This window comes from Carcharodon carcharias, chromosome 12 (assembly GCF_017639515.1).
Source record: "Carcharodon carcharias isolate sCarCar2 chromosome 12, sCarCar2.pri, whole genome shotgun sequence".
NCBI classification, from domain to species: Eukaryota; Metazoa; Chordata; class Chondrichthyes; order Lamniformes; family Lamnidae; genus Carcharodon; species Carcharodon carcharias.
Genome location: NC_054478.1, coordinates 151,144,369 through 151,163,847, shown reverse-complemented (window position 1 = coordinate 151,163,847; position 19,479 = coordinate 151,144,369). Strand labels below are relative to the sequence as shown.

Sequence of the window (19,479 nt, the reverse complement as noted above, 5' to 3'; positions counted from 1 at the left end):
ATTCCCAAAGCAACAACTACCGAACATTAAAAATTCCTTGAATTTTAAATAACAACTGGAAGATACAATCCTTCTTCCAAAGGACCATCCTATTTGTCCAAATTGTGGAAATAGCCAGTTGCTTAGTTTAATGGATATAACATACGCTTCACATGTTTTTAAATATAGCCCCACGGAACAACTGGACGATCCATCCATATTAAGTCTACATAAAATAAGATCTTCTATGAGTTGAAGAATGAAAGACCAGGACTTCACTCAAGTCATAACACTTGTGTGATAAACTGCCCAATCATGTGCCCTCCCAAGGTTATAGGCAAAGTTCCAGCGCGAGCTCATCAAAAAGTTAACATTTCTCTACATATTAGGGAGAGAAAATGTTGTTGCATGCAATTTATGGATTTCCAAGACTTACTGTGGTATTGAAATAATCACAAATTGAGAAGACATGCTATTCTCCTCCATTTATAGCTACCATGCCCTTGTTCAGCTGACCTTTCTTATTGAAACTGAAATTAATAATTGCTGGATCTTTGCTGAGTTTTGCATGGAATTGCAAATGTCAAATAAAGATTAATAGAAAAGTGAGAATGCAAAGAGCAGACTGATGAAAGGTCATCCTTCTCTCATATTTTACTATTGACATTGGAATCACAGGTCCAATTAATCGATCATGAAGGATCTAAATCCCAATATGCAGACTACATTAAAAACCACTGCATTTCTACACAACTACTTTTTTCTTACAACAATCCAGACCAACTTATCAATAAAAGAAAAATGCTCGGAGGCAAATTTTCTGACCAGAAAGTTCTGGAGAGAGACAACTCTGGAAGGCAAGGGTCACTTTACTGAGCAGCTGATTATCTTACAGATCTGCATTTAAACATCCTTGTTAAAATGGTCCGAATACTTATGTTATGAACCAATTCATCAAACTTTACTCTTAATTTAACTGGATTCCTAAGTCTGATATATAATCGGCAGGGTTGGAAAGAGCGTTTCCAGCTGAGTGAAACTGTGTAAGGGATTACCAGGTAAATCAATGATACTCAGAAAAGCTAGTTCCAGGACCTCCCATCCTGTGCGGGGAACCGCACAGGTCAGAGAATCAGGGGCACGTCCAACCTGTGCCACATTTAGTGCATTATAATGACTCTCTACAGACCAAGATAACCTTTACACCCCACCCAGCCCTGCTCTATCTCAAAGTTATGATTTTTATTCTCTTCTCATTTCCCTTCCTTACCTGAAATTATAATTCAACACCTGACAATGGCTCTATGGTACGTTATCTAACTGCTAACCCATTACCTGGACAGTTACTTATCTGGTCATCACAACCACGTGTAATTATGACGTGTAATGCGATCAAGCACCTAATCACACATACTTCACTCTTTTCTCCCCTAAGAGAGGAGGATCTCTCAATTCCCATTTTCCTTAATTCTGAGGGGCGGGATCCAAACAAAGGCCATAATAACATTGTGAAACTCAACACAGAATTATATCCACATAGAATGTGGAGCACAGAAACAGGCTATTCAGCCCAAGTACGCTGTGCTAGTATTTATACTCTATACAGGTCTTCTCCCATTCTATCTCATACGGAATTTTTAATGTTCTATTTCCTTTACTCTTATTCTTTTATCTAGTTTCTTTTAAAGGCAGCTAAGCTATTTTAAGAAGGAATAAAAGAACGACATGCATTTATCTAGTGAATTTCATGATCACAGCTTGTCCCAAGGCACTTTACAGCTAATGAAGTAATTCTGAAGTGTAGTTGTTTTTGGAAGCAGGAAATGCAGAAGCCAATTTGCACACAGTAAGCTCTCACAGTCGGGAATGTGATAACGACCAGATAATAATCCGATTCAGTGACGTTGATTGAGGAATAAGATTTGGCCAGTAAGCCGGGGATAACTCCTCTTGCTCTTCTTTGAAGTAGTGCACGGGATTTTTTTCTGTTCGCCTGAGGGGGCTGTCTGAGCCTCAGTTAAACATCTCACCTGAAAGACGGCACTGGAGCAGGACATGAACCCACAACATAAACTCCGAGGTGAGCGCGCTACTCAATGAGCCACAGCTGACAAATTTCCTCTACTAGTTCCCCCTGCGGTAGCAAGTTCCACATTCAACCGACAGCACTGAACCCGGGATCAGCATGGTCTGAATTACAGAAAACACTACATGATGCAAGTACCGACTTAGATAAGAAGAACATTCTTCCTTTACAAGGAGTTTATGTCATATAGCCATCTTATCGTCTTTAACTAGAATAATTTATTTACTTGAAAAAGAACTGTTGCAATTATAGCCATCAGACTACATGCCTCTCAATAAAACTAAAAAAAATCAGTCATGCTACTCAGTCCTCCCTCTGTTGAAAGCATGTGGGTTCTAGGTATAGCAACAATTGGGCTCTGCTGTGAGGGCCTCTATAGCTGCATAACCAGTACTCATCATATTAGACCCATACATAAAGAATGGCCGAGAGGGACAGAGGGGCCACCTCCTACAGCACTGCACTCAAGCGTTTATTAACTCTTGAGGAAAGAAGGTGATCAAAAAAGTACAAAATCCATAACTCAGTCTTCCTGCAGTTAGGGGGGGAGGGTGGGGGGGGTTAGCAACAGCCCATGAGACATGATCCCTGGTGTTCCCACCATCACCTCAGCTGTTCTCAAATCAACCATACCATGCAGTAGTTCTGCACTAACATGGGAATCCTAAAAATTAAACTGCCAATACTGTAGACCAATGATAAACTAGCTATGGATGGACTAGTAGCAAGATACTGAACTACAAAATCATGTCTTAAGTGAGGATTAAGCTTTACTGAAACGCTGCTGTTTGTCACCTTCCCATTTTATTACACACTGTTCTTGGCCTTGCAATGCTTACATAGTAAATTAGAATATCGACAGTTGATCCTGATCACTCATGGTGCTGCCCCCTTCTTACAAATCACCTTGAGGTGGAAGTGTGGATTTATATTAGCAGTTTGAAAAGATCTTATTCTCTAGAAATCAGCAAACCAAAACAGAGCATTCAATCAAGAGGCCACAAAAAGCCATGAGTGAAACAAGTTCTAATAGTGCTCAGATGTCTGATGGTAAAGTGTGGGAAGACAAAGTAAAGGACAAAGTTGCCCACTTCAGAATTTTATATGCAACACTGGCCCACCCATTTTTCAGGGGAAATAAACCAAGACAACCGTGAGAAAGGCCCTCCCTGTCAGATCCTTCCTACACGCCAGGAGTCTCACCCCCTCTGCACATTGCCCTCGAGGTGGCTGTGGTGGGGAAGAGACCATTGTTCACCTCCTTGTGGATTGTGCCTTTGCAAAGAAGGTCTGGAGAGAGATGCAGTGGTTTCTGTCGAGGTTCATCCCGAGCAGTTCTGTGACACAGGACTCTGTACTCTACGGGCTGTTCCCAGGGACACACACCGAGACAAACATCAACTGCAGCTGGAGGATCATCAGCTCAGTGAAAGACACTTTTTGGTCTGCCCGAAACTTGTTGGTCTTCCAGCGCAAAGAGTTGTCCCCGACCGAGTGTTGCAGACTGGCACATTCCAAGGTCCAGGACTACGTGCTGAGGGATGCACTAAAGCTTGGGGCAGCCAGCGCAATGGGGAAAGGTCGCTGTCTAAGACCTTTCTGTCACAGTGCACTGAGGGGCTGGGAACTTTTGAAAGCCCCTCGGGATGTACAGCTCACAATGAATGTATGCAGTGAATACTAAATGTATTATAATTGTATTGAAGAACCTCAGAGTGCAACATGATGTATGCTGATAACTCCAATCCCATTGTCTGATTGTCTGCATTGACCATATTGAAATGACTGTAATATTCATTCACTGTATTGATACACCTTGCGATCCATGTGTAAAAGTTGAATCTGATTGGACTTTTGATGTTTTGTAATGTTCTTCCAGATATTTTATAAGTAAAGTATATTTTTCAAAAAATAAATAAACAAATAAAGCAAGACAGCCGCCTGCCACCCCCCACCCCCCCACTGAAAGCTGATAACTCACAGGAACACTACATCAGCCGTTTCTGAGCTGTGATACAGAGGCCTCTCTGTGAAATCATACAATTTCCTCAACACGAGTCAACATGCTGGCCAATTTCAATTCTGCCAAGTGCTTTAGCATTCATGCGTTGTGGAATTAAGTATGCCTTATGTTAAAACACCACCATCAGTACTCTTCTGTTCTGCCAAGCTGCCTCCATTCAGCTGATACATCTTTATCAATGGAGCTAGACTTCTATGTGATATTTAATTAGATGCAAATAATCCATTAAAAGACAATGGTTTTAAAAAATCCCAGTAAGTAAAAAGAACCATCATTTGAAGAACCAATTAAATGCCACAAGGTAGAAAACCTTACTATTCTCCTCATTCCCGATGAACTGAAGCTAGCGGCAATCAGAAGGAGCTGGGCACTTCTGCCAATCAAGGCGAGATTGAGAGTCACTGTAGACCTGCCAGGTTATTTGGCTGCCAAATTAGAAATAATTGATGTAAAATGACTGGAGTGGAGTTCTTAAAATCAGCCCAAGATGCTTCCATAAAGCGAGTGGGGTGACATTCTGATATCACCATAAGGCTCTCGACTCAAGTGAAAAGCTGATTCAACCATCCTAGCAATTTTCATTTGGAAAAAGCAGAGATTGGTGTAATTATCTTTCACAATTGAAATCTCTCTCTCAGGTTTATATACTGACCTAGCTCTATTAATATAACAGAAAAAGACTCTGGTATCCTAACATTCAAGTTACATACAAACATATGAACTAGGAGCAGGAGTAGGTCACTTGGCTCCTCGAGCCTGCTCTTCCATTCGATAAGATCATGGCTGATCTGAATGTAACCTCAACCCCACATTCTTGCCTACCCCCGATAACCTTTGTAACCAAGGATCTATCTAGCTCTGCCTTAAAAATATTCAAAGACTCTGCTTCCGCTGCCTTTTGAGAGTTCCAAAGACTCACAATCCTCAAAAGAAAAAATTCTCCTCACCTCTGTCTTAAATGAATGACCCCTTGTTTACAAACAGTGACCCCTAGTTCTAGACTCTCCCACAAGAGGAAACATCCTCTCCACATCCACCCTGTCAAGACCCCTCAGGAACTTAAAAGTTTCAATTAAGTTGCCTCTTACTCTTCTAAATTCCAGTGGATACAAGTCTGACTTGTCCTGCCTTTCCACATAAGACAACCCAGCCATTCCTGGTTTTAAACTAGTGAATATTCTCTGAACTGCTTTTAATGCATGTACATCTTTCTTTAAATAAGGAGACCAATACTGTACACAATACTCCAGATGTGGTGTCACCAGTGCCCTGTACAACTGAAGCATAACCTCCTTACTTCTGTAATCAATTCCCCTCGCAATAAATGACGACATTCTATTAGCTTTCCAAACCACCTGCTGGAGCTGCATACGAATGTAACTGGGAGCCAGATTAATTAGGGGTTTTAGGAGTTATTACAGTAATCATTTGTAAAACTTTTTATGTGCTTGAAATCTTCTCTTTTGTTAGTAAACGATTAATTAAGGTTTCTAAAACAATCTCTGAAGCCTGAGTGGACTCCTCACTACTGAATTCAGGGCACACATCTCGAAATAAATACAAATTGCAAAATCTTTGTGACCAGGTGGTCAAGTTTGCCTCGTGGATTTGATCTGCCTGACACACATCATCTGAGGCCTTGTTACATCACTCTGGTCTGTCCTTGGGTGACTAACAGGAACCTCCATGACAAATAGAAGCTTGTACAATTTTACATAAGGGGAACCTTTTGAAATGCTCCATTGTCTTCATGCTTAAGGCAATGTGCACAAATGGCCAATCTAATGAAATTAACCCAACAACAACACTTACCTGATAACAACAATGAATCTGAATCAAGGTGAGAAAAGGCCAGGGTAGAAGTTAAAAGTATAGTTTCAGAACCATTTTGTGTTAGACCAAGGGAAGAAGGAAGTGTGCACTGTAGTCGTGAGAGTGAGGGCTAGTCGTTTTTGGGTGCGCTGAGCATTCTCGGGGACGATTTCAGAGAACCTCTGTCAGTGCAGGAACCTGATGGTGTTTACACTTAATTCTACCTGGCTGATCATCCAATTGAAGTTGTGTATTTCCAATAAGAATATCTTTCTCCTTTTACCCTTCTAAAATAAACTTTGACTTTATTTGCTATTTCAATGCCTGGTTCCTTCCCCTGTTGGTTGAGTCTCTTTTGAATCTAAAGCAGTTGTAAAGGGTTAATTTGAAAATTAGTAATTACACACCTACAACTAAATTAAACTAAGCACCCCTTTAAAAAAACTCACAAGATGTTGGGATGTCAGAGTGAGTAAACATTCTTGCCACCAATGACACATCAAGTTACAGGAACCATTAACTAGTCCCTCTTTGCTTTTCCATGTAGCTGAATGTTGTGGTAGTGCTTGTCCAGAGGCACGAAGAATAATTGTTGATTGGAACTAATTTGGTCACAAACTCTAACCAGATTTGAATAAATTTAATACAAGGCCAGGATTTTGGTATTTTAATTATAGGCTTTTGTTTCTTTGATGTACATTTCTGCAGAGTCTACTGATAACAATCAGCCAGTCGGCCAAATGAGTTAAAGGCAAGTTGTGGCCAATCCATTTTAGGGTAGACAAAATCTATTTATTCTGTGCACAACAGCAAACAGTCTCCAGAGTGTTACGATCCCCAAAGAGACTTATAACCTTTCTAAAAGAAAGCAATCCCCACGACACTAATGAAAGTAACAAAGGAGCAGGTTTCAGTTTTTAAGACTTTTACTGTAACAAACTAAAATCAACGTTGATCAAACATTAACAGGGAACTGGTACAAACTGAATAAAAAGTAAGTTTCACTTTAACTAACTAACAAAACCAGAATGTGCCTCATGAATCTCTTTTATTGTGCGCCACACTACTGGCCGATATGTAGCATTAACGTGACAGTCTCAAAGTTACTCTTGGCTCTCCAGCAGAGGTTCACCACTTCTCACCCCAGATCAAAGCTTCCAGGTCAACAACTGTTCTACTCTGTCTGAGTTTTCCAGATACAATTACCAACAGCGAGGCACACCTCAACAAATCCCCCTCTCCTTCCGGTCATAGCAGTCCTGACCAATCCAGAATTCCAGGGGCTTCTGTACCCTTTAAAATGTTTAGTCGGCTTCTTACTGTTCCCATCATCTCCTCCAGAGCAGCAAAGACCTGTTCCTGGGAGAATTCCAATTCTTCTCCTGCCTGTGTCTCAGCAGTAGAAGTCCTTTGCTCTGTGAGATACTTTGTAAGATGCTAAAACTGCCACTCAAAACCCCTCAATGGTTTTCTATTTAAGTTTCTCTCCCTACGACAACCTGAGGCCGCACAGGTATTTCTCTGGACCAAGGTTCTTACCAGGAATTCACCATTAATCCCTTTCAGAACTATCTTTTTAAATTTAAGTTAGAGGGATATGCTGCTGAGGCTTTATAAGGCTCTGGTCAGACCACATTTAGAATATTGTGAGCAATTTTGGGCCCCGTATCTCAGGAAGGATGTGCTGGCCCTGGAGAGGGTCCAGAGGAGGTTCACGAGAACAATCCCAGGAATGAAAGGCTTAACATATGAGGAACATTTGAGGACTCTGGGTCTATACTCGATGGATTTACAAGGATGAGGGGGGATCTGATTGAAACTTACAGAGTACTGAAAGACCTGGATAGAGTGGACGTGGGGAAGATGTTTCCATTAGTAGGAGAGACTAGGACCCAAGAGCACAGCCTCAGAGTAAAGGGAAGACCTTTTAGAACAGAGATGAGGAGAAACTTTAGCCAGATAGTGGTGAATCTATGGAATTCATTGCCACCGAAGGCTGTGGAGGCCAGGTCACTGAGTGTATTTAAGACTGAGATAGATAGGTTCTTGATTGGTAAGGGGATCAAAGGTTACGGGGAGAAGGTGGGAGAATGGGGTTGAGAAACTTATCAGCCATGATTGAACGGCGGAGCAGACTCGATGGGCCGAATGGCCTAATTTCTGCTCCTCCGTCTTATGGTCTAAGAGCCTGCTTAAAAAGATTCTCCATGAACTAGACGAAATCGAAACCTCGGCCAAAACTGCAGTAACTTCTTCCAATAGAAGCAGGGTGATTGCTCCAGCAAAAAGCTGAGAATGGGAGATAGGTACATAGAAATGACGTGTATAAAATCAATCCCAGTCATTTGCAACACTGCAGGCTTCAGATGTGATTGGGGGAGCAATTATCCAATTGTCTCCACTCTGGCTGGGAATAATGAGGTCAGTATTTGAAGCTACATTTCTTATACCCCCTTCTCTTGTTCCATAACTTAAGTTTTCAATAAATAACTTACATTTTAGACTAAGAGAAACTTTTCTGAATATGGTATACAGCACAGATATCTCTTAATCACCTCAAATATTCACAACTTGAGCAAGTGGAACGCCAGAGTTACAATTTCTCATTAATAATGAAATGTGAAATTTACATTTGCAAACAGATACTGACGACCAAGTGGGGCAACAGAAAGCAAACAGGCCCATAGATATTCGCAAACAAATGCAGATTGAGAAATTAAATTAACTTTTGCACAAGGTGTAGATGTCAGCAAACATTTCACTCTGGTGCATCCAAGGTTTTAATTAAAGCTTCAGCAAAAGGTCTATTTTTTGATTTAGCTCTGAGACTTTCCTGAAGCACTAGCCACTTCAACCTAAATTAATGCAAGGAATATTGCAAAGTCAACAGGCGACTGTACTTCCTTTAGCAAAAGCTTCTCAGCTTTGTTTTTTTGTTTATTTATTTTCTCCGATATCCAGTCTGATCTCCTCCCCTTGTCTGTGTGCGTTTGAACGTTAACGACACAAGCTGGTAGAGTTTTGGTGCCTCCAACTTTCATTAACGTGCCTGGGTTGTAAAATGCTGGGAGCTCACTCTCTGTGATGGACAACGGATCTGAACCAGACTCTATGGCCACAATTCCAACCCCAGCTATGGACAGGGAAGGATTGGGAGAGGGTAAAGTCCTTAAAAGCAAAATAACACCTCCAAGCCAAAATGTCTTTTTAAAATGCCCTCCAACACATCACTTGCAAATAGTGTAAATACCGTAGCACTCCTAGCAGGTGCCTGTCAAGATTCACTATTCACTAATAGTCAGCAAAAGCATTTTATCATCAACACTATCCTTTCGATTCTATTCTAATTTTTAATCCAATTGGTCAGTATGCCATTAATTCCCTAAATCTTATTCATTCTGTTAAGCCTTACATGTGAAACTAGTTTGAATGCCATATTAAAACCCAACTAGATTTTAGGTACTTTCATCAGCCAATCCTGTTACACCCACAAGAAAGCTACATGATTATTTTGTGTCTGCTTTCACTGAGGAAGATACAGGAAACTCCCGGATTTAGAGATCCAAGGGACTAGGGAGAATGAGGAGTTGAAGGAATTTAGTATAAGTCAGAAGGTTGTATTGGGAGAAATTAATGGGATTGAAAGTTGATAAGTCACTGAGACCTGATATTCTGCATCTCAGTGTTGAAAGAGGTTGCTATAGAGATAGTGGATGTATTGATGATCATTTCCCAAAATCCTATAGATTCTGGAACGGTTCCTGAAGATTGGAAGGTAGCAAAGGTCACCCCGCTATTTAAGAAGGGAGGGAAGAGAGAAAACAGGGAACTACAGACTCGTTAGCTTTATATCAGTAGTGGGGAAAATGCTAGAATCTATTATAAAGGATGTGATTAATGGACACTCGGATAACCGTGATCTGATTGGGCACAGTCAGCATGGATTGGCAAATGGGAAATCATGTGACGAACCTGTTGGGAGTTTTTTTTAAGGATGTTACTAACAGAATTGATAAAGGAGAGTCGATGGACGTAGTATACTTGGATTTCCAGAAGGCTTCTGATAAAGCCCCTGACAGGAGGTTGATTAGCAAAATAAAAGCACATGGGATAGGAGGCAATATACAGGCATGGATTAAGGATTGGTTAACAGGCAGAAAACAGAAGGTAGGAATAAATGGGTCATTCTCGCATTGGCAGACAGTGACTAGTGGGTACCACAAGGATCAGTACCTGGACTCCAGCTGTTCACAATATATATGGTTTGGATGTGGGGACCAAATGTAATATTTCCAATTTCATGGATGATACAGAGCTAGGCAGGAATGTGTTGTGAGGAAGATGTAAAGCAGCTACAGGAGGATTTGGACAGACTTAGTGAGTGGGCAAGAATATGGCAGATGGAATGTGCTGTTGTGGAAAAATGTGAGGTTATCCATTTTGGTAGGAGGAACAGATGTGCAGAGTATTTTTTAAACAGTAAGAGATTAGAAAGTGTAGATGTACAAAGGGACCTGGGTGTCCTCATCAATAAGTGACTGAAAGCTAACAGGCCAGTGCAGCAGGCGATTAGGAAGGTTAATGGAATGTTAGCCTTTATCACAAGAGGAATGAGTACAGGAGTAGCAAAGTCTTGCTTCAATTGTATAGAAACTTGGTTAGACCACACCTGGAATACTGTGTGCAGTTTTGGACCCCTTATCTTATGAAGGATATTATTGCCTTAGAGAGAGGTTCACCAGACTTGTTCCCAAGGTGGCGGGACTATCTTATGAAGACAGATCAAGCAAACTGGGCCTGTATTCGCTAGAGTTTCGAAGAATGAGAGGTGATCTCATTGAAACCTACAAAATACATAAAGGAATAGACAGGGTATACACAGGTAAGATGTTTCCCCTGGCTGGGGAACCTAGAACAGGGGGCACAATTTAGGACCGGGATGAGGAGAAATTTATTTACTCAGATAGATGTGACTCTTTGGAATTCTCTACCCCAGAGGCTGTGGAAGTTCAGTTATTGAGTGTGTTTAATGTAGGGATTGATAGATTTTTGATTAACAATAATGTAAAAGGTTATGGGGATAGCGTGGGTAAAAGGCATTGAAGTGTTCGATCAGCCACGACCATATTGAATGGCAGAGCAGGCTCAAGGGGCTCAATGGCCTTCTCCTGTTCCTATGCTCCTAAGAATGTCTGCATAGTTGTGGGCTTGACAATCTCCTTGTAAATCCCTGCCAACCATCTGTCCTGGCCTCTGTGCTCTCTGGCTAACAACTGATTATATTCTGTACAATGCTCTCAAATATTTTTGCCACTAAAGAGGTTACAGCCAAATTCTTCCGCAGTTTCCATTTCATATCTGTACTGGGAAGCCTTGATGAAGCCTCCAATGTAGTTGGATTGCTGTTCTGTACCTCACCCAAATCAACAGATGGAGCCGAGAGTCCATTAAAGAAGGAACTGGCAATTATACATTAACTTCCATGGCCTCACAATGCCCCAAGGAGTTTCGCAGCCAATACAGTCAGCACTTTTGAAGTGCTTTTGAATTGTAGTCACCATTGTAATTCTGGGATACTGACAAATGGGATCAAAAGTGGAAATAACTCTTCAATCTTTACTCCCTTGAAAAAGGACACGGAACGTGCCACACATTTGAAAATAAACATTTGTTTTGGGCAAGGGTCGGGATGGGGAAGTGGGGGTCCTGCAGGTCAGTCGGTGATGTTTATTAGAATAGTTTCCCTGAATACTCACTTGCTCGTAATTGAAGGTGTCTAACATGCCAAGTATAAGCGTTTGAATTTCTCCAAGTTTTCCCTTTCCATACATTGGATCCTGCAAATAAACAGATATGAGGCAAGGGTTATTGTAAACAGCTCATAAACAGAAGAATATCAACTTCAGTTAAATTCTCACATCTCTAGAAGATGTAGCTCCTCAAGTGTAATGCAAAAATTTTTCATCCTTCATTTTTATCTTTCTGAGCCACATAATTCTGACAATCACTTGTATTTGTATAGAGCCTTTAGCTTCGTAACTGTGGCAAGGTGTTGCACAGAGGTGGGAAAAAAATTGAGGAGGCGAACGCCGAGATAGGTTTTGAAGAGGTTTTCTGAAGATTTGACAGAAGAGGCAAAGCAGAGGGCTTTAGAGAAAGAGTTCTGAGTGAGACAGCAAGACGGCTGAAGGTAGAGTGGGAGGGAATCCACTGCACTTCAGTCAGGAAAGTGAAGCTTGAGGGATATAAAACTGGGAAAGACTGCAGTGATCGGGTGGAACAAGTCTGTGACAGTATTTGCAAACTTGTCAAACAGAATGAATTTAATGGTTGGGGGTCAGAGAGCCGATAGAAGTGGGTGAGGATAGAGCCGAGAGTGGACCAGGATTTAGTGGAAGATTAGACTTGTGATGTGGTTGAATTGTATCTTACATTGGTGGGAGATTCAGAAAATTGGCAAGGAAAACATTGCAGGAATTGAGCTGGGAGCTGATGAAGTATAGGTGACCTGTCCAGCAGCAGTGAGACTGAAGTGAGGACAACATTGAAGAAGCAGAAACATATCGTTTCAGTGATGGATGGATGGATATTGGGTTTGCAGTTGAGATGGGCTCCACATTCAGTCGTAAGTGAGCAGGGGAAGTGCAGGGGCTTGGTTGCAGAGCTTTTTCTGTGCCAATACTAAATTGGAAAATGCTCCACCTCACCCAGGACTTAATGTTACCAGAGTCTACAGCCAACCTGCTCAGAGGCCTCTGCATTTGAGTGCATAAACTAGCTGCATGGGGGAAGTGGAGTATCACCTGGTATTAAGAATTCCCAACTACCTTAACAGTATGGCTAAGATCAGGAACTCAGTGCAGCATAGGATCAAACTTATACCTTGCTGCTCTTTGACACTGAATCAGTGCTCCACCATGCTGCAGTGATCCACAGTATCCTCAACACTTCCATTAGAATCAGCATTCCAATGGCCAAGGAAACAGGAACAGTGAGAGCTGTCAGCCTCACAGTATTCATTTCTGAATGGTTTTCCCTCATCTTACTTTAGCTAATGTTAACACAAACACACTTGTAACAACAACAACTTGCATTTATATAGCGCCTCTGACATAGCACAACGTCCCAAGGCACTTCAGAGCGGCACGATCAGATAAGATATGATGCTTCGAAGCACAAGAGGAGATACTAGAACAGGTGACCAACAGGAGAGAGGTTTTAGGGATGTTTTAAATAATAGCGAAAAAGGAACAGCTTTTGGGAAATAAAAGATCACATTTGAGTTTTACAGACAATTTTTCTGAAATGAAAATAATAACAGGTTTGGGAAGTTAAGAAATGATTATCTGCCACAGCACAGAAAGGTTCTGTTATCAGCGCTTTCAGCACCTGTACTGTGACAGTAATGGAGGATTCATGACTTTGGGTCAGCTCTATTAACTTGCAAAGGGATGGACAGAGGGAATCTATTTTCTGGAGGGGTAACCGTGGAGGATCTGAAAGGGGTGCATGATGCAACAGTCTGTGTATGGTGCAGTTAATGATTCAATATTAGGATTCAGAAATAGTTCTGTAGGTGTCTCTAACTAATTCTACTTCCCAGTATTCACAGATATTGAACATCTACCTTCAACATTAAAAAAAGACCCACAAGTTGATTTGAAATTAAGTCTTTCCAAAAATGAAAAAGTTCAATCTTTTAAACTTAATTCTCAGGATCAGAAAGGCTGATAGCTGGCCTTTACATCTAGATGACTAGAATACGAGGGGGTAGAAGTCATACAAACAGGCCCCTCGAGCCTGCTCCACCATTCAATAAGATCATGGCTGACCTGATTTTAACCTGAACCCCACATTCCCGCCTACCCCCGATAACCTTTCACCCCCTTGTTAATCAAGAATCTATCTAGCTCTGCCTGAAAAATATTCAAAAACTCTGCTTCCACCACCTTTTGAGGAAGAGAGTTCCAAAGACTCTCAACCCTCTGAGAGAAAAGACTTCTCCTCATCTCTGTCTGAAATAGGCAACTCCTGATTTTTAAACATGACCTCTAGTTCTAGATTCTCCCACAAGAGGAAACATCCTCCCCACATCCACCCTGTCAAAACCCCTCAGGATCTTATATGTTTCAATCAAGTCACCTCTCACTCTTCTAAACTCCAGCAGATACAAGCCTAACCTGTCCAACCTTTCTACATAAGACACCCCACCCATTCCAGGTATTAGTCTGGTAAACCTTCTCTGAGCTCCTAATACATTTATATCCTTCCCTAATTAAGGAGACCAATACTGTACACAATACTCCAGATGTGGTCTTACCAGTGCCCTGTACAACTGAAGCATAACCTCCCTACTTTTGTATTCAATTCCCCTCACAATAAATGATAATATTCTATTAGCTTTCCAAATTATTTGCTGTTCCTTTCATACTAACCTTTTGTGATTCATGCACTAGAACAACCAGGTCCCTCTGCACCTCAGAGTTCTGCAATCTCTCACCATTTAAATAATATCCTTCTCTTTTAGTGTTTCCAAAATGGACAATTTCACATTTTCCCACATCATACTCCAATTGCCAGATCTTTTTCACTTACCTAACCTATCTATGTCACTTTGTAGCCTCCTCATGTCCTCTTCACAATGTACTTTCCTGCCTATCTTTGTGTCATCTGCAAATTTAGCAACCATCCCATCCAACCCTTCATCCAAGTCATTTATATAAATTGTAAACAGTTGAGGTCCCAGCGCTGTTCACTGTGACACACCACTTGTTACACCCTGTCAATCAGAAAATGACCCAATTCTGCTAACTCTGTTTCCTGTGAGTTGGCCAATCTTCTACCCATGCCAATATGTTACCCCCTACACCATGAGCTTTTAATTTCTGCAATAACCTTTGACGCGGCACCTTCTGGAAATCTAAGTACAGTACATCCACTGGCTCCCCTTTAACCACAGCACATGTTTCTTCTTCAAAGAACAGCAATAAATTGGTTAATCTAGATTTCCCTTTCATTAAACCATGTTGACTCTGCTTGATTAGCTTGAATTTATCTAAGTGCCCTTTATAACATCTTTAATAACAGCTTCGAACATTTTCCCTCTGACAGATGTTAATCTAACCGGCCTGTAGTTTCCTGTTTTCTGTCTCCCTCCCTTTTTTGATTAAAGGAGTTACATTCGCCATTTTCCAATCTAATAGAACCTCCCCTGAATCAAGGGAATTTTGGAAAATTAAACCAACTTATCAACGATCTCACTAACCACTTCTTTTAAGACCCTAGGATGAAATCCATCAGGGCCCAGGGCCTTGTCAACTCGCAGTTCCAAGGGTTTGCTAAGTACCACTTCCCTGGTGATTGCAATTTTCTTGAATTCCTCCCGCCCTTCCAGTTCTTGATTTACAGCTATTTCTGGGATGTTACCTGTATCCTCTATAGTGAAGACCAATGCAAAATGCCGGTTCAATTCATGTACCATCGCCTTATTTTCCATTATTAATCCCCCAGACTCACTTTTTATACGCTCACTTTGTTAACTCTTTTCTTTTTTTAAGTATCTATAGAAACTCTTCCTCTGTCTTCATATTCCTAGCTAGCTTTCTCTCATACTCTAATTTTTCTCTCCTTATTAATCGTTTAGGTCATTCCTTTTTTTAAAAATATGCTGTCCAATCTTTTAACCTGCCACCTATCTTTGCACAAGTATACACTTTCTCTTTAAGTTTGATGATATCTTTAACTTTTTTAGTTAACCACAGATGGGTCCTCTCCTTGGAATGTTTCTTTCGTTGGAATGGACTATTCTGTGTATTCTGAAATATTCCATCAAATGTTCACCACTGCATCTCTACTGACCTAACCCTCAACCTAAACTGCTAGCTCACTTTCACTAGATCTGTTTTCATGCCCTCATAATTGCCCTTATTTAAGTTTAAAGTATCAGTCTTAAACGCACTCTTCTCTCCCTCAAACTGAATGTAAAATTCAATCATATTATGATCACTGCTACCTAGGGGTGCCTTCACTATGAGATCATTAATGAATCCTATCTCATTGGTCTATACCAGGTCTAGTATAGCTCGCTGTCTTGTTGATACCAGAATATGCTGTTCTAAGAAACTATCCCAAAAACATTATATGAATTCCTCATCTAGGCTACCTTTGTCCATCTGATCACTCCAGCCTATATGTAGATTAAAACCCCCCATGATAATCGCTGTGCCTTTCTGAGATGCTCCCACTCTGTCTTCTTTGATACCCTATCCTACTGTGTGATTACTGTTAGGAGGTCTGTACACCACTCCCACAAGTGACTTCTGGTCTGTATCATTCCCTATCTCAACCCAAACCACTCCTGGATCCTTGTTTCCTGAACTTAGGTCATCCCTCTCTGTTGTACTAACATCATTGCTTATCAGAGTCACCCCTCCATCTTTTCAGAGTTTCCTGTCCTTCCTAAACATTACATAGCCTTCAACATTCAGGGTCTAATCTCTGTCATCCTGCAGCCATGTCTCCGTAAGGGCTATTAGATTGTACTTGTTTATCTCAATTTTCATTATCAATTAATTTGTTTTGTTTCGAATGCTACATGCATTCAGTTACAGAGCCTTACGTTTTATCCTTTTATTACTTTTGTAACCTCGAGCCTTATCTGCTGATTTACTTAAATTTGTACTTGCTGCTCCTCGATCTGTTCATCATTTCCCACAATAATACCTTCCTCTCTTGCCTTGCCTCTACACTTTGGGAAAATTTGTCGCCCCGTTGGGGGTGGGGAGTGTGGGAGTGGGCGTGCCGCCATTTTACATAGCCCTTACGGAGACATGGCTGCGGGATGACAGAGATTGGACCCTGAATGTTGAAGGCTATGTAATGTTTAGGAAGGACAGGAAGCTCTGAAAGGGTTGAGAGGTGACTTTGATAATTAATGATATCAGCACAACAGAGAGGGATGACCTAAGTTCAGGAAACTAGGATACAGAAGTGGTTTGGGTTGAGATGAGGAATGAACTTGTGGGAGTGGTGTACAGACCTCCTAACAGTAACCACACAGTAGGACTGGGTAGCAAAGAAGAAATAATGGGAGCCCAGCCCATAAAGGCCCGCCCAGTGTGACGTCCGGTGGGAAGTACTGTGCACTCCCTGTGTGTGGGTGGGGGTGGGAATCCCTCAGCCGGGAGTGCGCTCTTTCACGCACGCGCACAAAAGAGCGCACTGATCTCCCCAAGGCTAAGTGCTGCCTCAGGGAAATCGGCTCGGAATTAAAATTTGTTACACGACTGATTTTAAAAGAGTTCCCTGGCACATCCCCTCATGTGACACTGTCACATGAGTTGGGACATGTCCACAGCTTTTATTGAAACCTTTAATAAAAATTTAAATACCCTCATGAAATCTCATCCCGCCGGTGGGTGAGGTTTCATGCTTTTTCTGAAGCCTGCCAGAGCTCCCGGTCTGCCCGCCGACCCTGAGGTTGGACGGGCAGGTCCATTAATTACATCAATTAGTTTTCCAATGGCCTCAATGGGCCGTTGACAGGTCGGCGGGTGCACAGCTGACTCGGCTGTGCCTCCACCTGACCTGAAAATGGAAATGACGCGGGGCGACGTTCCACCTGACATCATCCCGCATCAGCAAGTGGGCCCCATCCCCGATCCCCGGCTGGAAGATCCTGCTCTTTGACTTACCACATCTTCCCAAATTTGATCCCTTGCCTCCAGTATTTAGTTTAAAACCCTCTCCACTTCCCTAGTTATGCAGCTCGCAAGAACACCAGTCGCAGCATAGCTCCTCAGACTGGCTATGCAGAACCTCTTTCCTTGTCCCACCTATGTCGTTGGTACCTACATGGGCCATGCCAACTGGATCCTCCCTTGCCCGGTCCAAGTTCCTCTCCAGGCATGAGCAGATGTCCCGAGCCCTGGCACCAGGCAGGCAAGACAGCCTTCTGGACTCTCGCTATTTGTCACAGAGGACAGTGTCAATCCCCCTCACTATACTGACCCTTACTACCACGGAGTTCCTGTTTGCTCCATCTGCTTGAACAGCTTCCTGTACCATGGTGCAATGGCCAACCTGCTCACCCACCTGGCAGACTTCTCTGTGATCCACACAGGTTGCGAGTACCTCAAAGCTGTTTGACAACTGCAGCGTATGAGGCTCCTCCACTACTGTTTACTTGGTCCCTTTACTTGTCTCACTCACAGTCACATTCCCCTGTCCCTCACCGCTGACCAAAACGGACAACCCTATTCTAAGAGGTAAAAACAAAAAACTGCAGATGCTGGAAATCCAAAACAAAAAAGAATTACCTGGAAAAGCTCAGCAGGTCTGGGAGCATCAGCAGAGAAGAAAAGAGTTGACGTTTTGAGTCCTCATGACCCTTCGACAGAAGGGTCAAGAGGTCTCGAAACGTCAAGTCGTTTCTTCTTCACCGATGCTGCCAGACCTGCTGAGTTTTTCCAGGTAATTCTTTTTTGTTTCCTATTCTAAGAGGTGTGACTGTCTTCTGGAACAAAGTGTCCAGGTATTTCGCTCCCTCCCTTATGCTGCACAGTGTCTGCAGTTCACCTTCCACATCAATAATCCTGATCCGGAATTCCTCTAGCTGCTTAAACTTTGTCATGGATTGCCAAAAGCTCCCACACTCCATACTTCAGCTATATAAAGTCCTGGATAGACCATATCTTGAGTACTGGGAGCACTTCCAGGCACCATGATTTAGGAAGTACAGTGTGGATTTACCAGAATGATACCTGGACTCCGAGGGTTAAATTATGAGGAGCGATTACACACACTAGTATTGTATTCCCTGGGATTTAGAAGATTAAGAGGCGATTTTATCAAAGTTTTCAAGGTATTAAAGGGGGGCTGACAGGGTGAAGAGAGAGAAACCATTTCCACTGGTTGGGGAATCTAGGACTAGGGAACAGAGCCTGAAAAATTAGATCCAGGGGTCTTCAGGAGTGAGATTAGGAAACAATTCTTCACATAAAGGGTGGAGGGAGTCTGAACTCTTATCCCCAAATGTCAATTGGTGCAAGGCCAATTGTTAGTTTAAAATCTAATATCTAAGATTTTTGTTAACCAATGTTGGGGCAAAGGGAGGTATAAAGAGTTAGGCTACAGATCAGCCATGATCTCATTGAAAAGTAGAGTGCGAGCGAGGGTCTCAGTGACCTCCTCACGTTCCTATCCCTCTATAACTTCAGGAGAAGTTCAGAAGAAAAGGTCCCAATGGTCTATTATGCCATTTCTCTGTTGGATCTACCAATCATCCACCAATTTATTTACAGCAAGAGACAGGGAGAACTGTCAGGGCTTAAGCCTATGTTTATTTTGTCCTTTCAGCAACAGAAAATAGGATGTAAAATGATTATAACTGGATTTTTTAACATAATAAGGCTTACAGAAGATTATCTCCAATACAATTTGGAAGCTGGCCAGCCGCAATAAAGGGTAGATTTAATTCGAGAAACCACAGCTGCCGTTCAGGTACTTTCATAGCATGGGAAGTGTTAATATCCACAAGGATCCATGTGCTCTCGTTCATAAGTCACTGAAGCCTAGCTTG

General features: G+C 42.0%; 1 protein-coding gene across 5 annotated transcripts in view; it reads right to left on the bottom strand.

Moving 5' to 3' along the window:
- vps8 (VPS8 subunit of CORVET complex) overlaps positions 1-19,479 on the bottom strand; it is a 734,009-nt gene that overhangs the window by 387,411 nt on the left and 327,119 nt on the right. For all 5 annotated transcript variants that reach the window (XM_041200655.1, XM_041200658.1, XM_041200657.1 and 2 more), the window contains one exon: positions 11,657-11,737. In XM_041200655.1, coding sequence (XP_041056589.1) covers positions 11,657-11,737 — 81 coding nt within the window. The remainder of the gene's footprint in view (positions 1-11,656; positions 11,738-19,479) is intronic.